A 15,529-nucleotide genomic window follows, 5' to 3' on the forward strand; every position below is an offset into this window, starting at 1 on the left:
ATATTCCGCAATTCTGAGATAAAATGTCGCGATTACATTTTCATATTTTTTTTATTGGTGGAAACTGGCTTCCATACTAACCTGTAATAAAACAGCAAAATTGTAGTTGGTAGTTGGGTAGCTGGAGTAACATTTGGAGGAATACTGTTGGTCTCATGAGTTTATATATATATATTATCAAAGTAATAGTATCTGAAAATAATATGCAATTGTTTTTTATGAATGAATGAATGAATGATCAATGCCTGGCATCATGGTGACATAGTCGCATTGACAAGTCTCTTGCATTCTCTTCACAAAACTAAATGAAATCAGTTTCTACTTTTGTCACTGAAAGTTCTTCACAATCTGTTCAACTGCTCCGTGATCAGACCCAAAAGGCGCCTCCATTCCATGCAGTAAGACCCGCTGTGTGTTTCCCTTGCTCGGTGATTAAACCGAGCGGGTTCCCATGGAGATCTTCTGAGCTGTCACAGGCCAACCCCTAAATCTCTACCAGAAGCAAGAGTTTTTGTGTACGGGTGACACTTCCTTTCAAACGAGCACAGTTTAAACGCTGATTTATGTGCCTCTGTAGTGCTTCACAAGGGTTAGTGCGGGAACACATTCAAATGGGGAAAACAACTTTACCCAACAGATGCCACATTTCTGACACAGGAGCAATAACTTTAATCCACTCATGATTTGAAGACACTTGCTCACTTTGAGAATTTTATGCAATTATGGCTTTGTGGTGTATTGCACGTCCCACTCGGATTGACTCCACAAGAGTGACATCTGGGCTTAATTAGTCCCTCCTGCACTATTTTCAATAGGCGTTTCTCTTCACTAAACCACCAATCAGAGAGTAATCATCAGCCTGGCACTCCACCCCCCCAATGCATTCACTCCATCAAGGCTTTTTTTTGTCTGTGAAGTATTCTCAGTCCTTTTTTTCCCCCATTCCCGCTGCTCTGCCCCCTGAGCACCATCCAGACGCACTGGTGTGTGACAAGAACAGCTATGCAGACTGTAAAGCAGCACTCAACCACATCCTGACGGCATCCTGGACACCCCAAACGCTCTTTCCACAGCCTTCAGAAGTGGGGTACCTTCAGAGAAGAGACTTGAAGGACGCAGTTTTAAACAGAATCAAGGGATGCCACAGGAAGCCTCCAAATGAGAGATACTGAAGTGAACGAGAGCTACAAAGGGATACAGCGAGTGACCGAAGAGTTGGCGAGAATCAGACAGACTTTGACTGCTCATCTCGACTTGTTCGACTCATTCTGAGCTAGGTGGATTTCTATACACATTCTTGAGGTAATTGCAGGTGGCTTCCTGACTGGAGAACTTCTCTGAACTCAGTCTAATTATACACTGAAACAGAAGTCTAAAAAGGACAATTATGGCCAACTCTGGGTTTCAGCTTCTGGGCTATTTTCTCGCTCTGGGTGGATGGATTGGCATCATCTCCACTACGGTGCTGCCCCAATGGAAGCAGTCCTCGTATGCAGGGGATGCCATCATTATGGCCGTGGGCTTGTACGAAGGCCTGTGGATGTCCTGTGCATCTCAGAGCACGGGCCAGGTGCAGTGCAAGATCTTTGACTCCTTGCTCTCGCTGGATGGTAAGTACTAAACAAAGAAAAGGGATGGTCTACCATAATTTACTCAAACTCATGTCATTACAAACCTGTATGAGTACATAAAAAGGTCTTTAGAAGGATGTCTCTCCATGTCCAAACCAAAATATTCTTCAAAAGTGTTACACAGAAGAAGAAAGTCAGGCATATAGGTTTACAATGACATAAGTATGTTAAATTTTGATGAAAATTAAGGTTCCAAAAGGGGGGTTTTAGAGCGATGCCAAAGAAGAACCATTTGGGTTCCCCAAAGAACCACTTTTTTTCTAGTGTGAAGAACATTTCAATAATCTAAAGAACCTTTTCCCACTATTATGCAGTGGCGAGGTTCCATGAATTTTAAATGTTCTTCATGGAACCATAGATGCCAATAAAGAACCTTTATTTTTAAGAATATGGTAAATATGTTTAAGTTTTATGTATAACACAAATCTAAAAAAAAAAAAAAAAAACAACTTTATATGAAATAATAATTAAATCAAGATTCTTTGGCTAGAGTAAGTTGTGGAAAAAAGTGCAATCAACAGAGCTGCTGTGTGCACATGGATTTAATCAACTCGTTTAATCGATCAAATTAAAATATGTGCATTATGACTTATTATAATGAAAGTCTTATGTGACACTATAACCTCACTGAGGCGCTGACTCTACCAGACTGTTGAAATGCCGTGGAATGCAATTACATGGCAATTAATCAACATTTAGCGCCACTGTCATTGTCAGTTTTGTGGGGACTTGTTACATCTAATCAGAATCAGTCACTTCTTCTTTATTTCTGGGACCGTCCCGGGAAGACGACGTCTCTAAAAATCAATTATAAATGGGGGCTGATTATTGCGCGTTTAGAATTATTATAATTTTTTTTCATGACAAATAGCATCACCATCTGTTTGTGATTTGTGGTTAAATATTACAACATTGCAGGCAGTGACACAATGTAACGGTTCTGAAGAGTTATGAGACACTTTCAAAATGAAAATGAAATATAAATGTGGCATGGTTCAGAGAAAACAGTTATATTATATTCAGCCATCTTATATTCTGCATCATTGCTTTAATAACAGCGTATTGTCTTGAAGTGATGAATGGCAGTTGTGTTGAGAAGAAAAGGCCAGTGTTTAGGCAAACACCAAAGATATGTTCAGAATGCACATCCCCACATCACACACAGGTCGTCTTTATCGTTGTTTAGAGGAGATTATATGCAAACAAACATTTGACGACAACTAAGACAACTACATTTGTTGTTACAGATTTCAGATTATTGACTGATAAAGTAAAGATTCCAAATGGAACCAAAAAGGTTCTTACATGATGTCATTGGAGAACTTTGTTCCACGAAGAGCATCTACTGATGCTTTAAAGAACCCGGAAACCAATTTGTCGATCAGAAGAACCAAAGTATAACGCTACATCAAAAGCTGTTTTAATCTCCAAAGAACCATTTAGTAACCTCAAGAACCCTATGAAGCCCAAAATGGTTCTTTATAAAGAGAAGATCCTCCTCTGAACCTAAAATGCTACAGAGAACCATTGAAAAACACATTACTTTGAAGAGTGCCATTAATCGTAGTCATCATTGCTGTAGGCTTTGTTGAATTGCCAATGCAAACACCAAAGCAATGTTGTCTAAAATACTGATATATAATTCCACATAAGATCTGACAGATTTATGCATAGAATATTCATCCAAAGAACTTTCATGGTCTCGGCTGACACTTTCTGCCTAATTACTGTTAGGTTTTGTGGAATATCATTTGGCTTTCATAGCATCTCTATCACACACATCTGCCACTCATACACAAAGACTGCACTCAGTACTGTACTGCTGGTGGTGGAATCTGTAACCCTCGGCCCACAAAGGGTGACAGGACCATCTGATTCCACTGCCCCCCCCCCCCCCCCCCCCCCCTCCTCCCAGCCTTAGGTCATCTGGTTGGATAGTAACTGCAATGTTCTGGCTTCTGTATCTACAGACAGCCTCCCACAAACTTGCATATGTATAATATATATCTATATACATACATATATATATATATGAACATTTTCAACATACACGTATATTAAGCATTCATTATTTTATGTATACATATAAAATGTAAAAATAAAAATAAATACATTAAAAGAAAAGAAAATGTAAAAATCACATAAAAAATTAAACATGTAAGTGCAATATGATCTACTGCTGTCAATGGTTTTAAGGAAACACATTAATAGACTCTCAACTTTCACTGTTGGTTCATTTAAACCTATTAGTTAAGGTTGATTTTGAAGTAAGCAGAGCCACCCAGAAAATATTAACTATAATGCAAGTAGACAACCAGAAAAAATATGATAAGAAATGGAAACTAAATTTATGCACATTATTCTGATAATAAATTGAACTAGACTTTGTTCTAAATATTATATCTGTATGGGTAAGAACAACGTTTTAGAAATCCTTGTTGAGGGCATCAAAAATAAATATGACATCATAAATAAGTGATTTGTGTGAGGAACGCATTGAGAGATGTTTTCAATGACGTGTGTCGCAGCCCACAAGCCCAAACAATAGACAATAGCCGAGCCTCACATGCAGCTTCTCTTGAAGCATGTTCTCCGCCATTGTACGTGCACTTGCCTTCCTTTCGTCCGTGCCAGGCGCTGCCAACGTTGGCACCGGACAAGGGATTGTGGGAGGACCCTCCACCCTTCACCCGGAGTCTAACTACCCTCATGACCTTGAGATCACGGTGTTACTCTGCGAAATGCTCTCCTTACAAATGAAGAAATGAAGCAAAACAAAGATGAAAGACCATAAAATAAAACGCTAAAATCCCACTTCAAAGGCAGCCTCTTCGCGCATAAATCAAACATCAAAAGTCGTGTGATAATCTCTCCTCAGTTCTTGACTTCTTTGAGATGCTGTTATACTTATCTTATGGCTTCGATTCATGTTTGATGCAACACTTTCAAAGCTTCTACTGAAAATGGGCGGGCTACAAAGGTGATTCCCATTACATGTGGCCATCTGAACTCTTCTTTTGAGGAGATGTGCATAACAATGCATGGACAGTTCAAAAGGGTTGGTGGTTATTATCCATGCTGAACTGGCATGTTAGCATGTAGCTGTCACACAAAAGGAGACACAGGCATTGAAAACAATCCCCCTTTGTAGCAAAAAGACACAGTGATGCCTTCTGTGCGAAACATGTAAAAATGTCACTCCTACAGCATTATGCATGAACCGAACACCGTGTGGGTTATTCATGGAATTTTAATGTAGTACAGCAATAAAAATCACTACCAAACAATGCTCAAAAATAGCCAGGAAAATGATGCTAAATGTTTATTCTGTAGGTTTTGGGGGAGTTTAATGTGTCCACAACATGTCCAAATAAAATTTTCCTCTAAAATCAGAAGAAAAAATATCAAATTTACATTTTGCGTAGGTAAAAAAAAAATAGAAAAAAGTTTGGAATTATAATTTCTTATTTCTTTTGACTTTGGGTTGAAACAAGACCAGGACATGTTATTGACAGACTGGTTTGATAAAATAAATTTTAAATAGTCTAATAACTGTCAAGTGCCACATTTAGACAAATGCAAAAAAGGCGGAAAATAAGAAATTAAATACTTAATGGTTATGCTTAAAAACAAGTGTTAAGAAAATCAGGACAAAATAAAATGTAAAACAGATTATTCTATAAACTGATTTAAAGTCCATATGTATACATATATATATATATATGCTGCTCAAAATTTTGGGATGAGTTAGGGTTAGGGTTAGGGTTGATGAATACAAAGTTAAATAAAAGCAGCATTTGTTCAAAATAGCAATCTTTTTTATAACAATATAAGTCTTTACTATAGTAAAAAAAAAAAAGAAGACAAAATGGATTAAGACTATGAATGAATATTCCTCAATTTTCAGTTCCCACTTAAAGGATCTGTTATATTGTTGTTTTCCAGTCCACATTCAGACGTGTCGAGCTCTGATGGTGATCTCAGTGCTGATGGGATTCATTGCTATCATTGTGAGTGTGGTCGGGATGAAATGCACAAAGGTGGGTGACAACAACCCATCCACCAAGAGCAAGATCGCCATCTCTGGCGGGAGTCTGTTCCTGCTCTCAGGTGAGTCTCCAAACCCACGCTAAACACACTGAATTTTAATAGGTTTGGTGAGAGTATGTAAAATTGTGTTTTGGAATGAAAACTTGACCATTTGTCTTTGCAATGCTCATATACACTGGATTGGTTTGAGATGATCATACCAGTAAGCTTACTAAGAAACTGCAGACTTTGAGCGACAACGTAAACAAAGTCATTACTACACTCTACACTGAGTGTAACTGTGCTAAGATTGAGTAAATTACGTTATCAAGGTCAATGTCACATACCTCAGCACAGTAAATCATTCAGTGTAAATTCGTTTTGGTAAATAAATCGACATTCCTCCATTAGCCTCCACATTCTTCCTCAGGTTCTCAGTCGCTGTATCACTTCTGACCCATCTGACATGCAGAAGTAAACAGGAATTGGCTAGTCTGGTCACATTAGCACATTCTGTAAAGCCTGAAAGTAAACAAACAGAGATGTAGTCAATGACAGTGCTAAGACTGTGATTTCTACCATGTCTAGGTGTGTGCACGCTGGTGGCTGTGTCATGGTACGCCACACAGGTCTCCAACCATTTCTTTGATCCGAATACGCCAATTAACGCCAGGTAGGACCATTAATACATTTTCAAATTATGATGGAAACTTTTTTTTCAGTTAAACAAATCATTTTAATCACTTTATTATCAAATTATATATTGAAAGGCAATAAAATGTCACAGGGGGAAAAAAGTAATACAACTATAAACAAAAAAGTCATATTAAATACATGTATAATGTACAAATATATATCAAACACACACATGCCAATTTTTATATTAGTATTTAATAATAATTTTATAATTTATAATGCAAATGCATTGTGTAAATATACACCATTTCTTTATATAATAAAATAAATAAAACGTAATATTTAAATTTCAGCATTACAGTATTTCTGCTTAAAAATGTCTCTTTAGACATAATTAGACATGTTTGAATAGAAATATTAAAATTATATATGTGACCCTGGACCACAAAACCAGTCTTAAGTCGCTGGGGTATATTTGTAGCAATAGCCAAAAATACATTGTATGGATCAAAATTATTCATTTTTCTTTTATGCCAAAAATCATTAGGATATTAAGTAAAGATCATGTTCCATGAAGATATTTAGTGAATTTACAACTGTAAATATATCAAAACTTAATTTTTGTTCAGTAATATGCATTGCTAAGAACTTGAAAGGTGATTTTTTTTTTGCACCCTCAGATTCCAGATTTTCAAATAGTTGTATCTCGGCCAAATATTGTCCTATCCTAACAAACCATACATCAATGGAAAGCTTATTTATTATTTATTTATTAAATCTCAGTTTCGAAAAATTGACGCTTATTATGTGGTTTTGTGGTCCATGGTGTATATATATATATAAAAATACCTATAAGATAAAGGTACATTTCTTTGTTTTCTGTTGAATTTAGGGGGAGATGTTATCTGGACATAAAAATAACCTGATTACATTATCTTGTGATTGTTAAATGAAGGCGTGGCCTCTCTGGCTTTCAGGTATGAGTTTGGCCCCGCCCTCTTTGTAGGGTGGGCGGCTGCCATCCTGATGATGTTGGGCGGCTCGTTCCTCTGCTGCTCCTGCGTTAACGAGGAAAGAAGAGGACAGCAGTTCTACCGGCAATCTCAACCCTCTACAGCCAGGGAGTACGTGTAAATACCAAAAAATAAAAAGCACAGCAGAAAAGGAGAAACTGTAAATGTAAAGAGCAGCGGGTACAAGAGACAGAGCTCTTCCCACCATGAGCACACCTTCTCACTCGCACTGACCGTTTTATCCAGGTCCAAAACACACAAACTAAACTATTACACAGACAAATATATACATTGTCTAGGCCTACGGTCAAGGAGGTTTGTGCACTTTTATCAGAGATACTGTAGAAGCATGTATTTTGCTATACTTTCATTTTCATGAAAAATGTGGAAATGTATGTACTTTATTGACATGTATGGTTTTCCCAACATACCTCAATAAGCTTTTTAATTAAGGAAATCCTATTTTCACCAAAAAAGAAACTTTACAAACCAATTTGAAGCTAAAATTCCTAAGAAGTTATAATTTAGACTGCACTTTTTGTATTAATTTTACATGGGTTTCAGGGAGAACTTCCATGTACACTTAACGACTTTTATGTAAAGTGAATGGAAATATCATCTGGGAACAAAGTCTAACTGATTTAGAAGATTTCACAGTCTTTATTTTGCCTTTCAACAAACTAAAAGGCAAATAAAGTCAAAAGAGAAAGGATTCAATGTGGGATACAGCGGCTATGTTCGGACTAGCATACTACTCTTATGATTTATGCAGTATGTATACTGTTAAAAATGTGCATGGAATACATTGATCACCTACTACATTTGGCATAACTAGCATAAAAGAGCACATTGCACAGAATACAGTGTTCCACAATACAATGAGATTGAGAGGATTTTAACATCTTTTTTTGACTTATTATTCAATCAGATTTTTTTTTTGATAAAAATGCAAAATAAACATCTATTATTTCCAATATTATACAATAGCCAACAATGAAGTCATGTGACAATGTATAATGCATTCTGTTTTGCATTATATTATATATTATTAGTAGGCATTATACAGTATACACTGCGCAATATTCAGCAAGTAGTATTTCAATCCGAATGTAGCCTGTAGGTAGAAACGTGTCATGGCTGTTCTGATTGGCTGGTCTGTTCTGCATGGTGGGAGCTCTGTTTGCCAGCTATGTGTGTTCCTGACAGCTACGGTCACACTGACACCACATTGAGGAGACCAGGAGTTACGACACTTCCACTGTCCGCTGAAGTACAAGGAATTCCACTAGAACCATAGAGGACATTATTTAAAACCATTGCGTTTCAGCGTTCCAGTGTGGGAACTGAGAATTGGCTGATTTGAATCAAAAACGTCCAGCGCAAGATGCTATTTAGACAAAGCACTTTCAAAGGAAAGTCCAACACTGGTTTTAGACCAAAGTATGTGTCAGAAATGAGTTTAGAATTCACAGAGAATTAACTGCACGACTGATAATTCTGTTTACTTGGACTCAATAAAAGAAATCAGGCAAAGCACCCACAAAATTAGTGCTGATCACAATTTGCATCCTATTCAATGGCTCAAAGTGAGCAGAATATCCAGACCATAAATAAATCACATTTATTAGCTGAATTTAACATTAGCCAAATAACGCTGTGGTCTGTGAATCCAGTGCATTCCATATTTAACCTCATTTGCATAGAAAGGAAGCCTGTTTGCCCCAAAAATGAATGACAATGGGGTTTATTTATGAAACACAATCACACCAAACTGTACGTAAACCAGTCTTACACTGTAAAACCATTCTTATATGGCTGGTTTTAATCAAATGCGATGATTTGCATAAAAATGGATTTACACACGTTTGTATGTGCATGTGTTTCATCATCTTGAACTAAATAAGGCCCACTGAGTAGTTAAACATGCAAGGCACAGCGCTTTACCAACACATATCCACCTTATTTTACAACGTCGAAATAACCTATTTGGCACTTTGTATTGTTTAGAATCCTTCCAATTAAGCAGTTTTGAACAGAAACATATTCAAGGTACAAATGGTCTGATCTTATGTTAAAACTAAGTCGGACTATTATGCAAAGCGGTGCTGGAATAACATGCGCAACCATTTAGTGAATTTGTTCCCACATCATTTTAGATTCAGATTATCTGTAATGTGAAAATCGTTTTGAACTGGTGGACAGTAAAAGTTTTGTCTCCTGTCTCCAAAACCAATGAGGCGCTAGTTTTTGGACCTGGTAAAAAGTGAACTCTCCTTAACAGAAACTTCACAACCACCTCTAAAGCATGCAAACGTCATGTAACTCGAGACTCATCTTTCTTTCTGAGATCTGAAGTTGTTGGCGTATCAAACAAGCTGTCTGTGCACTTTCCATCATCCATTTTTCCTAACATTTCCATGCTAACAAACAGCAAACGTCTATGTGGTGCCACATAACGTATTAACACCCAATGAACCGAGAGGCTCTCGTCAATTGTCTCTGTCCCAGTTTCCTCTAATGCTGTTCTTCTCTGACTGTCTTCTTCTCTTCTCTAATTCAGGGATGAGTTGTTGAGTGAGACTAGTTTCCCTGACTGACCAACCCTCCCTGCCTTTATTCGAGGACTGTCCGAGCTCCACTTTCTGTATCTGTGTCCCTCACTCCCACCTAGAATCCAAATTTGGACGCTTGTCTGTATGACTGGACAAATGTCCCATCTACACTCTACATACTTAAAATCTGTGTGCCTTTTTTTCAACATCTGATCAATAAACGTGTTTGAAAAATCGTCACCCCGTATCTGTTGTGTGCGTGGCCCCCAAAACCCCTCTTTGTTTGTGACCCCATAAAACCACAAACAAAGCATAAAACCATTTGTAAATATATATTATTGTAGCATGTGTGTGAAAACTGTTGCATTGCAATACATCTGAAACGGTGGATCTGACATCCGTTTTCTTTGTAACTCAAACATGTTTTGTTTTTCTTTTAAATTGCAGAGCAAATGTTAAAAGTTCTCCAGCAGAGAAAGGGGAGCAGTACTTGTAGTTTGGGAGAGGGCGACTTCGTGGGTCACAAGCTGTTAGATTTTGGCAACAGACAAGACACTCTCTTTCGGTAAAAACAAACAAACAAAAAAAAAACTCCAGTAGAATCTTATTCTAGATTTCGATCCCTGTAATACAGACAATGCAGAGGTTCATAAAGCCAAGCAATGCATTTCCAAACAACGTGACTTTGTACTGTAGTATAAAACAAATGTCATGAATTTGATAAGGAGTGAGCCACAACAGCATTATCGCAAAGTGTGCGACAAATATGTCATTTTTTTGTTACAGTTGGAGTTATACTTGCCGAAAAACTATATCACTCATTGATATCGCATTGATTCAGGGTACATTATAATGCGTTTAAATAATTATGCAAATCTTCGATATGTGCGGTGTAATATACTTTGAACTATAACTGTGTTTAGACTCACAAATGTCTTTTAGTTTGCTAATAGTTTCTATTCTTTCTTGGCATATATGAGATGGATCTTTTACCCATGGTAAAATCAATTGTTTTTTTGTCGTCTTCTTCTGTTCTTTTGTTCATAAAATGTATGGTACGTAAACTTTGAGGGGTTTGTCACGTTTGATTTTGCTTCAAAAGAGACCCACATGTGACACAGATACAATTAAATCTCTCTAGTGCACTTATGATTTGTCTTGGTGAATTGTATTCAACCTGCATTGAAAGGCACTATTTATCACAAATAATGTCTTTGAAGTGGTCGCGGAGTCTGTAGGTTGTTTTTTTTAGTTCATATTCCACCAATTATGTTACCTAATATTCAAGTATGTATCATCTCATGATGTATCAAGCTTTCTGGTCATCTGTTTTAAAATAAAATAAACTATACAAAGATAACTTTTTGTGTGTGTCGGTTGGGGAAAGTGCTGTTTGCCTGTTGTCACGTGACTTATGATATTTTGACCAGGACTGTTAATGTAAACAAAAAATGAAAAGATTTGACACATTTTTTTATCTGTTCACAAACACTGATAAAAACAGAAGTACAAAGCTAAAGGATTTTATATAACTCGACAACAATAAGGTGAGCTAAATAATTCTAAACTAAACTGGAAGTCTGGGAAGAAAATGCAACAAGCAGTTCAAACACACCTGGAGAAATGCTATCCATTATTATTACCAGGATTATATAGGATTTGGACAGTGCTGCTTGAAAGTTTGTGAACCCTTTAGAATTTTCTATATTTCTGCATAAATATGACCCAAAACATCATCAGATTTTCGCACAAGTCCTGAAAGTAGACAAAGAGAACCAAATCAAACAAATACGACAAAAATATTTTCTTTGTCATTTATTTATTCAGGAAAATTATCCAATATTGCATATCTGTGAGTGGCAAAAGTATGTGAATCTCTTGGATTAGCAGTTAATTTAAAGGTGATATTAGAGTCCATCTGTGCAGAGGTGTTTTCAGTCAGTGCAATGACTATCAAATGTCAGTACGTGACCTGCTTTATTCAAAGAACAAGGCCCGTATTCATGAAAAATCTTAGTGCTAAGAGTTGCTCCTAGTAACAAAATTCAAAGAAAATTCTTAGAAATGTGGGTGTTTCCTCTTAAAATGAAAGAAAAGATCCTAGTAAAGAAAAAAGTAATTCAGAAAGCATCTTAACCCTTAAAAGAGGTCTCAAGGTCCAAAATTGCTAGGAGTACGGACGAGGACTTTTAAGAGGCTTAAGAGTTTCTTTAGCAGCGGAATAAATGGACGAAACATGAACAGGGAGAAGAAATATGTTGCACACAATGCATGACAGTGAGTTAATAAGACGCTACACATTAGATCGTGCAGGGATCATGATTGTGACCGATCTTATTAAAGACATTCTAACATCTCCGACACCACGCAGAAATGCCATAGCGCCGGAAATGGACGTAATCACTACATTAACATATTTGGCAACTGGAAAAATGCAACTATGCAGCAGCAATGATTTGGGTCTGTTACAGCACTTATTATGTCGCTGTTCATTTCCTATAAAATACGATAAGTATGACAGCATGGTAAATAAAGAATATATACATATATACATATACATATATAATGTGTGTGTGTGTGTGTGTGTGAGAGAGAGAGAATCAGTGAGTGAGAGTGAGTGAGAGAGTGAGAGAGAGAGAGAGTACAGTAAAACAGGAAAATTACAAGTGAAGGCTTATAATAAACCCTACTCTTAAAAACACTCTTTTATTTCCTTCAAGGACAATAAACCAATCACAGTCTTCAAAAGACTGTGTCATAGCTAGCAACGGGGTCAGCCTCGCCTCCTCACTAAGATAAAAGTTCTTGTCTTTTCCTCGCTCAGAGTTGCTCTCAGATTGGTCCTGAATCACTTTTAAGCTAAAAATAAATTAGGAGCTCTCTAAAAGGATTCGTAGAATCTTTAGGAATACGGGCCCAGGGATCTATCAAAGTCTGATCATGTGTGTGGAAGTGAATCATGTCACGAAAAAAGGAGATTATTCAGGACCTCGGAAGAAGAGTTGATGTTGCTCATCAGGCTAGAAAAAGTTACAAAACCATCTCTAAAGTGTTTGGACTCCACAAATCCACAGTCAGACAGATTGTGTACAAATGGAGGAAATTCAAGACCACTGTTACCTTCCCGAGAAGTGATCAACCATCATAGATCACTCCAAAGCAGAATGTGCTATAGTCTGTGAGGTTGTAAAAGTTCCCAGGGTAACTCCTAAGCAACTAAAGGCCTTTCTCACATTGGCTAATGTTAATGTTCATGAGCCCACCATCAGGAGAACAACCATGGTGTGCATGGCAGTGTTGTAAGAAGAAAGCCACTGTTCTCCAAAAATAAAATTGCTTGCTAAAGATCACGTGGACAAGCCAGATGACTATTGGAGAAAGGTTTAATGGATGGATGAAACCAAAACAGAACTTATTGGTTTAAATGAGAAGCTATTATGTTCGGAGAAAAGAACACACTGCATTCCAGCTTAAGAATCTTATCCCATCTGTGAAACATGGTGGTGGTAGTATCATGGCTTGGGCCTGTTTCGTTGCATTTTGGCCAGGACAGCCTGCCATCATTGGTGGAAAAATGAATTCTGAATTATTCCAGCAAATTCTAAAGGAAAACGTCTGGACAACTGTTTAAGAACAGAGTCTCAAGAGAACATGGGTCATGCAGCAAGACAACAGCCCCAAGCACACAAGTCATTATACCAAAGAATGGTTAACAAAGTTAATGTTTTGGAACGGCTGAGACAAAGTCCAGACCTTAATCCAATTAAAATGTTGTGGAAGGACCTAAGCAAGCAGTTCATATGAGGAAACCCACCAACATCACAGAGTATAAGTGGTTCTGCACTAAGGAATGGGCTAAAACTCCTTCTACATGTTATTGTGCAGGACTGATCAGCATTTACAAGAAACTTTACCTTCAGTTACTGCAGCAAAAGGGGGTCACACCAGATACTGAAAGTAAAGATTTGTACAGATATGTAACACTGGATCAGTTTTCTCAGTGAATAAATAACAAAGAAAATATTGTTCTCTCACTTGTTTGATTTGGTTCTCTTTGTCTACTTTCAGTACTTATATGAAAATCTGATGATGTTTTGGGTCATATTAATGCAGAAATATAGAAAATTCTAAAGGGTTAACAAATTTTCAAGCAGCACTATATATATATATATATATATATATATATATATATATATATATATATTAATTCATTATTATCAATAGACTTTAGAGTCCATCCATCAAATATAAGTCTGTTGGATATTTTTTAACCTGCAAAAATTGTAAGTCTGATCTCTCCGAAGGATTTAAAATTAGTTATTACAAACACTCATTTACATTTTTATGCATGTTTCATATTGAACATTTTATACATGTCTTGAGTGGTTCTTGCATCATTTTCCAATATTGTCCTTAAAAGTTCTTGTACATTCTCTATTATCATATTAATAAAAGGCCCAAAAAAAGAGTCAGACTCGCTGACTTCACCTCATCAATTAAATGGGGCATGTAAAACCAGGATAACAATTAGACTAGCTCTAATGGAGTCTAGTCAGATGATAAATCAGACCCGAGAATGAATGTCTGTGTACATCTCACCCCCATCTCAGTACCTCACCACGATTCAGACCTGTTTTTTACACCTGGATGATCTTGTCCTCGTGAATGCTGTGCTTGACCGAGCGTCTGGACCCCTGATGGCACTCAATTTGAGCAAAAGATAGACTGTCTGTTTTGTTTGGACTGACTTGGCCTGGTTTCAAAGTCATTAATGTAATCTTTCTGACTGGTTTTGGATGAGGGGTGAAACAGGTCTATGCTTTTGCCAGTCTCATTTATGATAGTGTCATGTTAGAGTCATGCAGTTGTTTATCAGTGAAGCAGCATTACATACAGTCTGATTCTGCCTTCAAGTTATGGCAATCATTTTATTAATGAGATGAAGCACGAATGAACACAATGCAAGTTAATTGTTGTTATAATGGTGAATGTAGACTTTTTATTTCGTATGCTGACGAAGAGTAGTGATAAAGCTACATTGAGGTATTTCTATATAGTGGCAAAAATCCATTACACACCTATTCTGTGTTTTGTTGCATTAGTGCTAAAAGAGTGTAAAAAAAAAAAAACTGACCACTTCATTTTGACCAAAATGAATTACGTTACATCATAATTTTGCCTAACTCATTGAAACCTGAAGGCAGCATGAATCCCAAGTGCCTGTAAAGCTGCCAGAATCATAAACAGCAGCTTTTAGTTCTTATGTATTCAACACTCACATTGCAGCCTACGGTTTTGAGAGGCATTTGGTGGATTGCTGACTTGTTATCACGTTTAATTACATCCGATGATTTTGAGAGTATTTGTCAACATGCACAGTGTACGGAGGGGGAAATTTCAGCACATGATGATGATGGATGTCGAAAGAGAAAATCAGTGAAACCTCAGCTATTCCAAAATGTTCTCTAACAGTTTTCCAGCAAGTATTTTCCATTTTCAAACCCGAAATACCATTTAAAGTTTACCATTCTGGTTTCATGATCACACGATAAAAAGAAACAACTAATGTTGAAAACAAATTAAATAATTAAAATAAATGAATGAAAGATTACACACTCCAGGCACTTAAAATCCTCTTCTATTTAAAAAAAATAATTGCAGAACACGA

General features: G+C 36.9%; 1 protein-coding gene across 1 annotated transcript; it reads left to right on the forward strand.

The window, feature by feature from the left end:
- Positions 1-880: 880 nt before the first annotated feature.
- On the forward strand, positions 881-11,194 carry LOC306856458 (claudin-19-like). Its single transcript, XM_079395756.1, has 5 exons — positions 881-1,610; positions 5,577-5,741; positions 6,249-6,333; positions 7,274-7,420; positions 10,309-11,194. The coding sequence occupies exons 1-5, from the start codon at positions 1,388-1,390 to the stop codon at positions 10,355-10,357; spliced, it is 669 nt and encodes a 222-aa protein (XP_079251882.1). The 5' UTR covers positions 881-1,387; the 3' UTR covers positions 10,358-11,194.
- Positions 11,195-15,529: the final 4,335 nt, after the last annotated feature.

This window comes from Barbus barbus (genome assembly GCF_936440315.1).
Source record: "Barbus barbus genome assembly, chromosome: 37".
Taxonomy (NCBI): Eukaryota; Metazoa; Chordata; class Actinopteri; order Cypriniformes; family Cyprinidae; genus Barbus; species Barbus barbus.

What these genes read in the sequence shown, in the direction of transcription:
- LOC306856458 (XM_079395756.1), top strand. Translation starts at nt 1,388, where the DNA reads ATGGCCAACTCTGGGTTTCAGCTTCTGGGCTATTTTCTCGCTCTGGGT. An exon ending in CTCCTTGCTCTCGCTGGATG is followed by an intron (nt 1,611 to 5,576) that starts GTAAGTACTAAA and finishes GTTGTTTTCCAG; the next exon opens with TCCACATTCAGACGTGTCGA. An exon ending in GAGTCTGTTCCTGCTCTCAG is followed by an intron (nt 5,742 to 6,248) that starts GTGAGTCTCCAA and finishes TACCATGTCTAG; the next exon opens with GTGTGTGCACGCTGGTGGCT.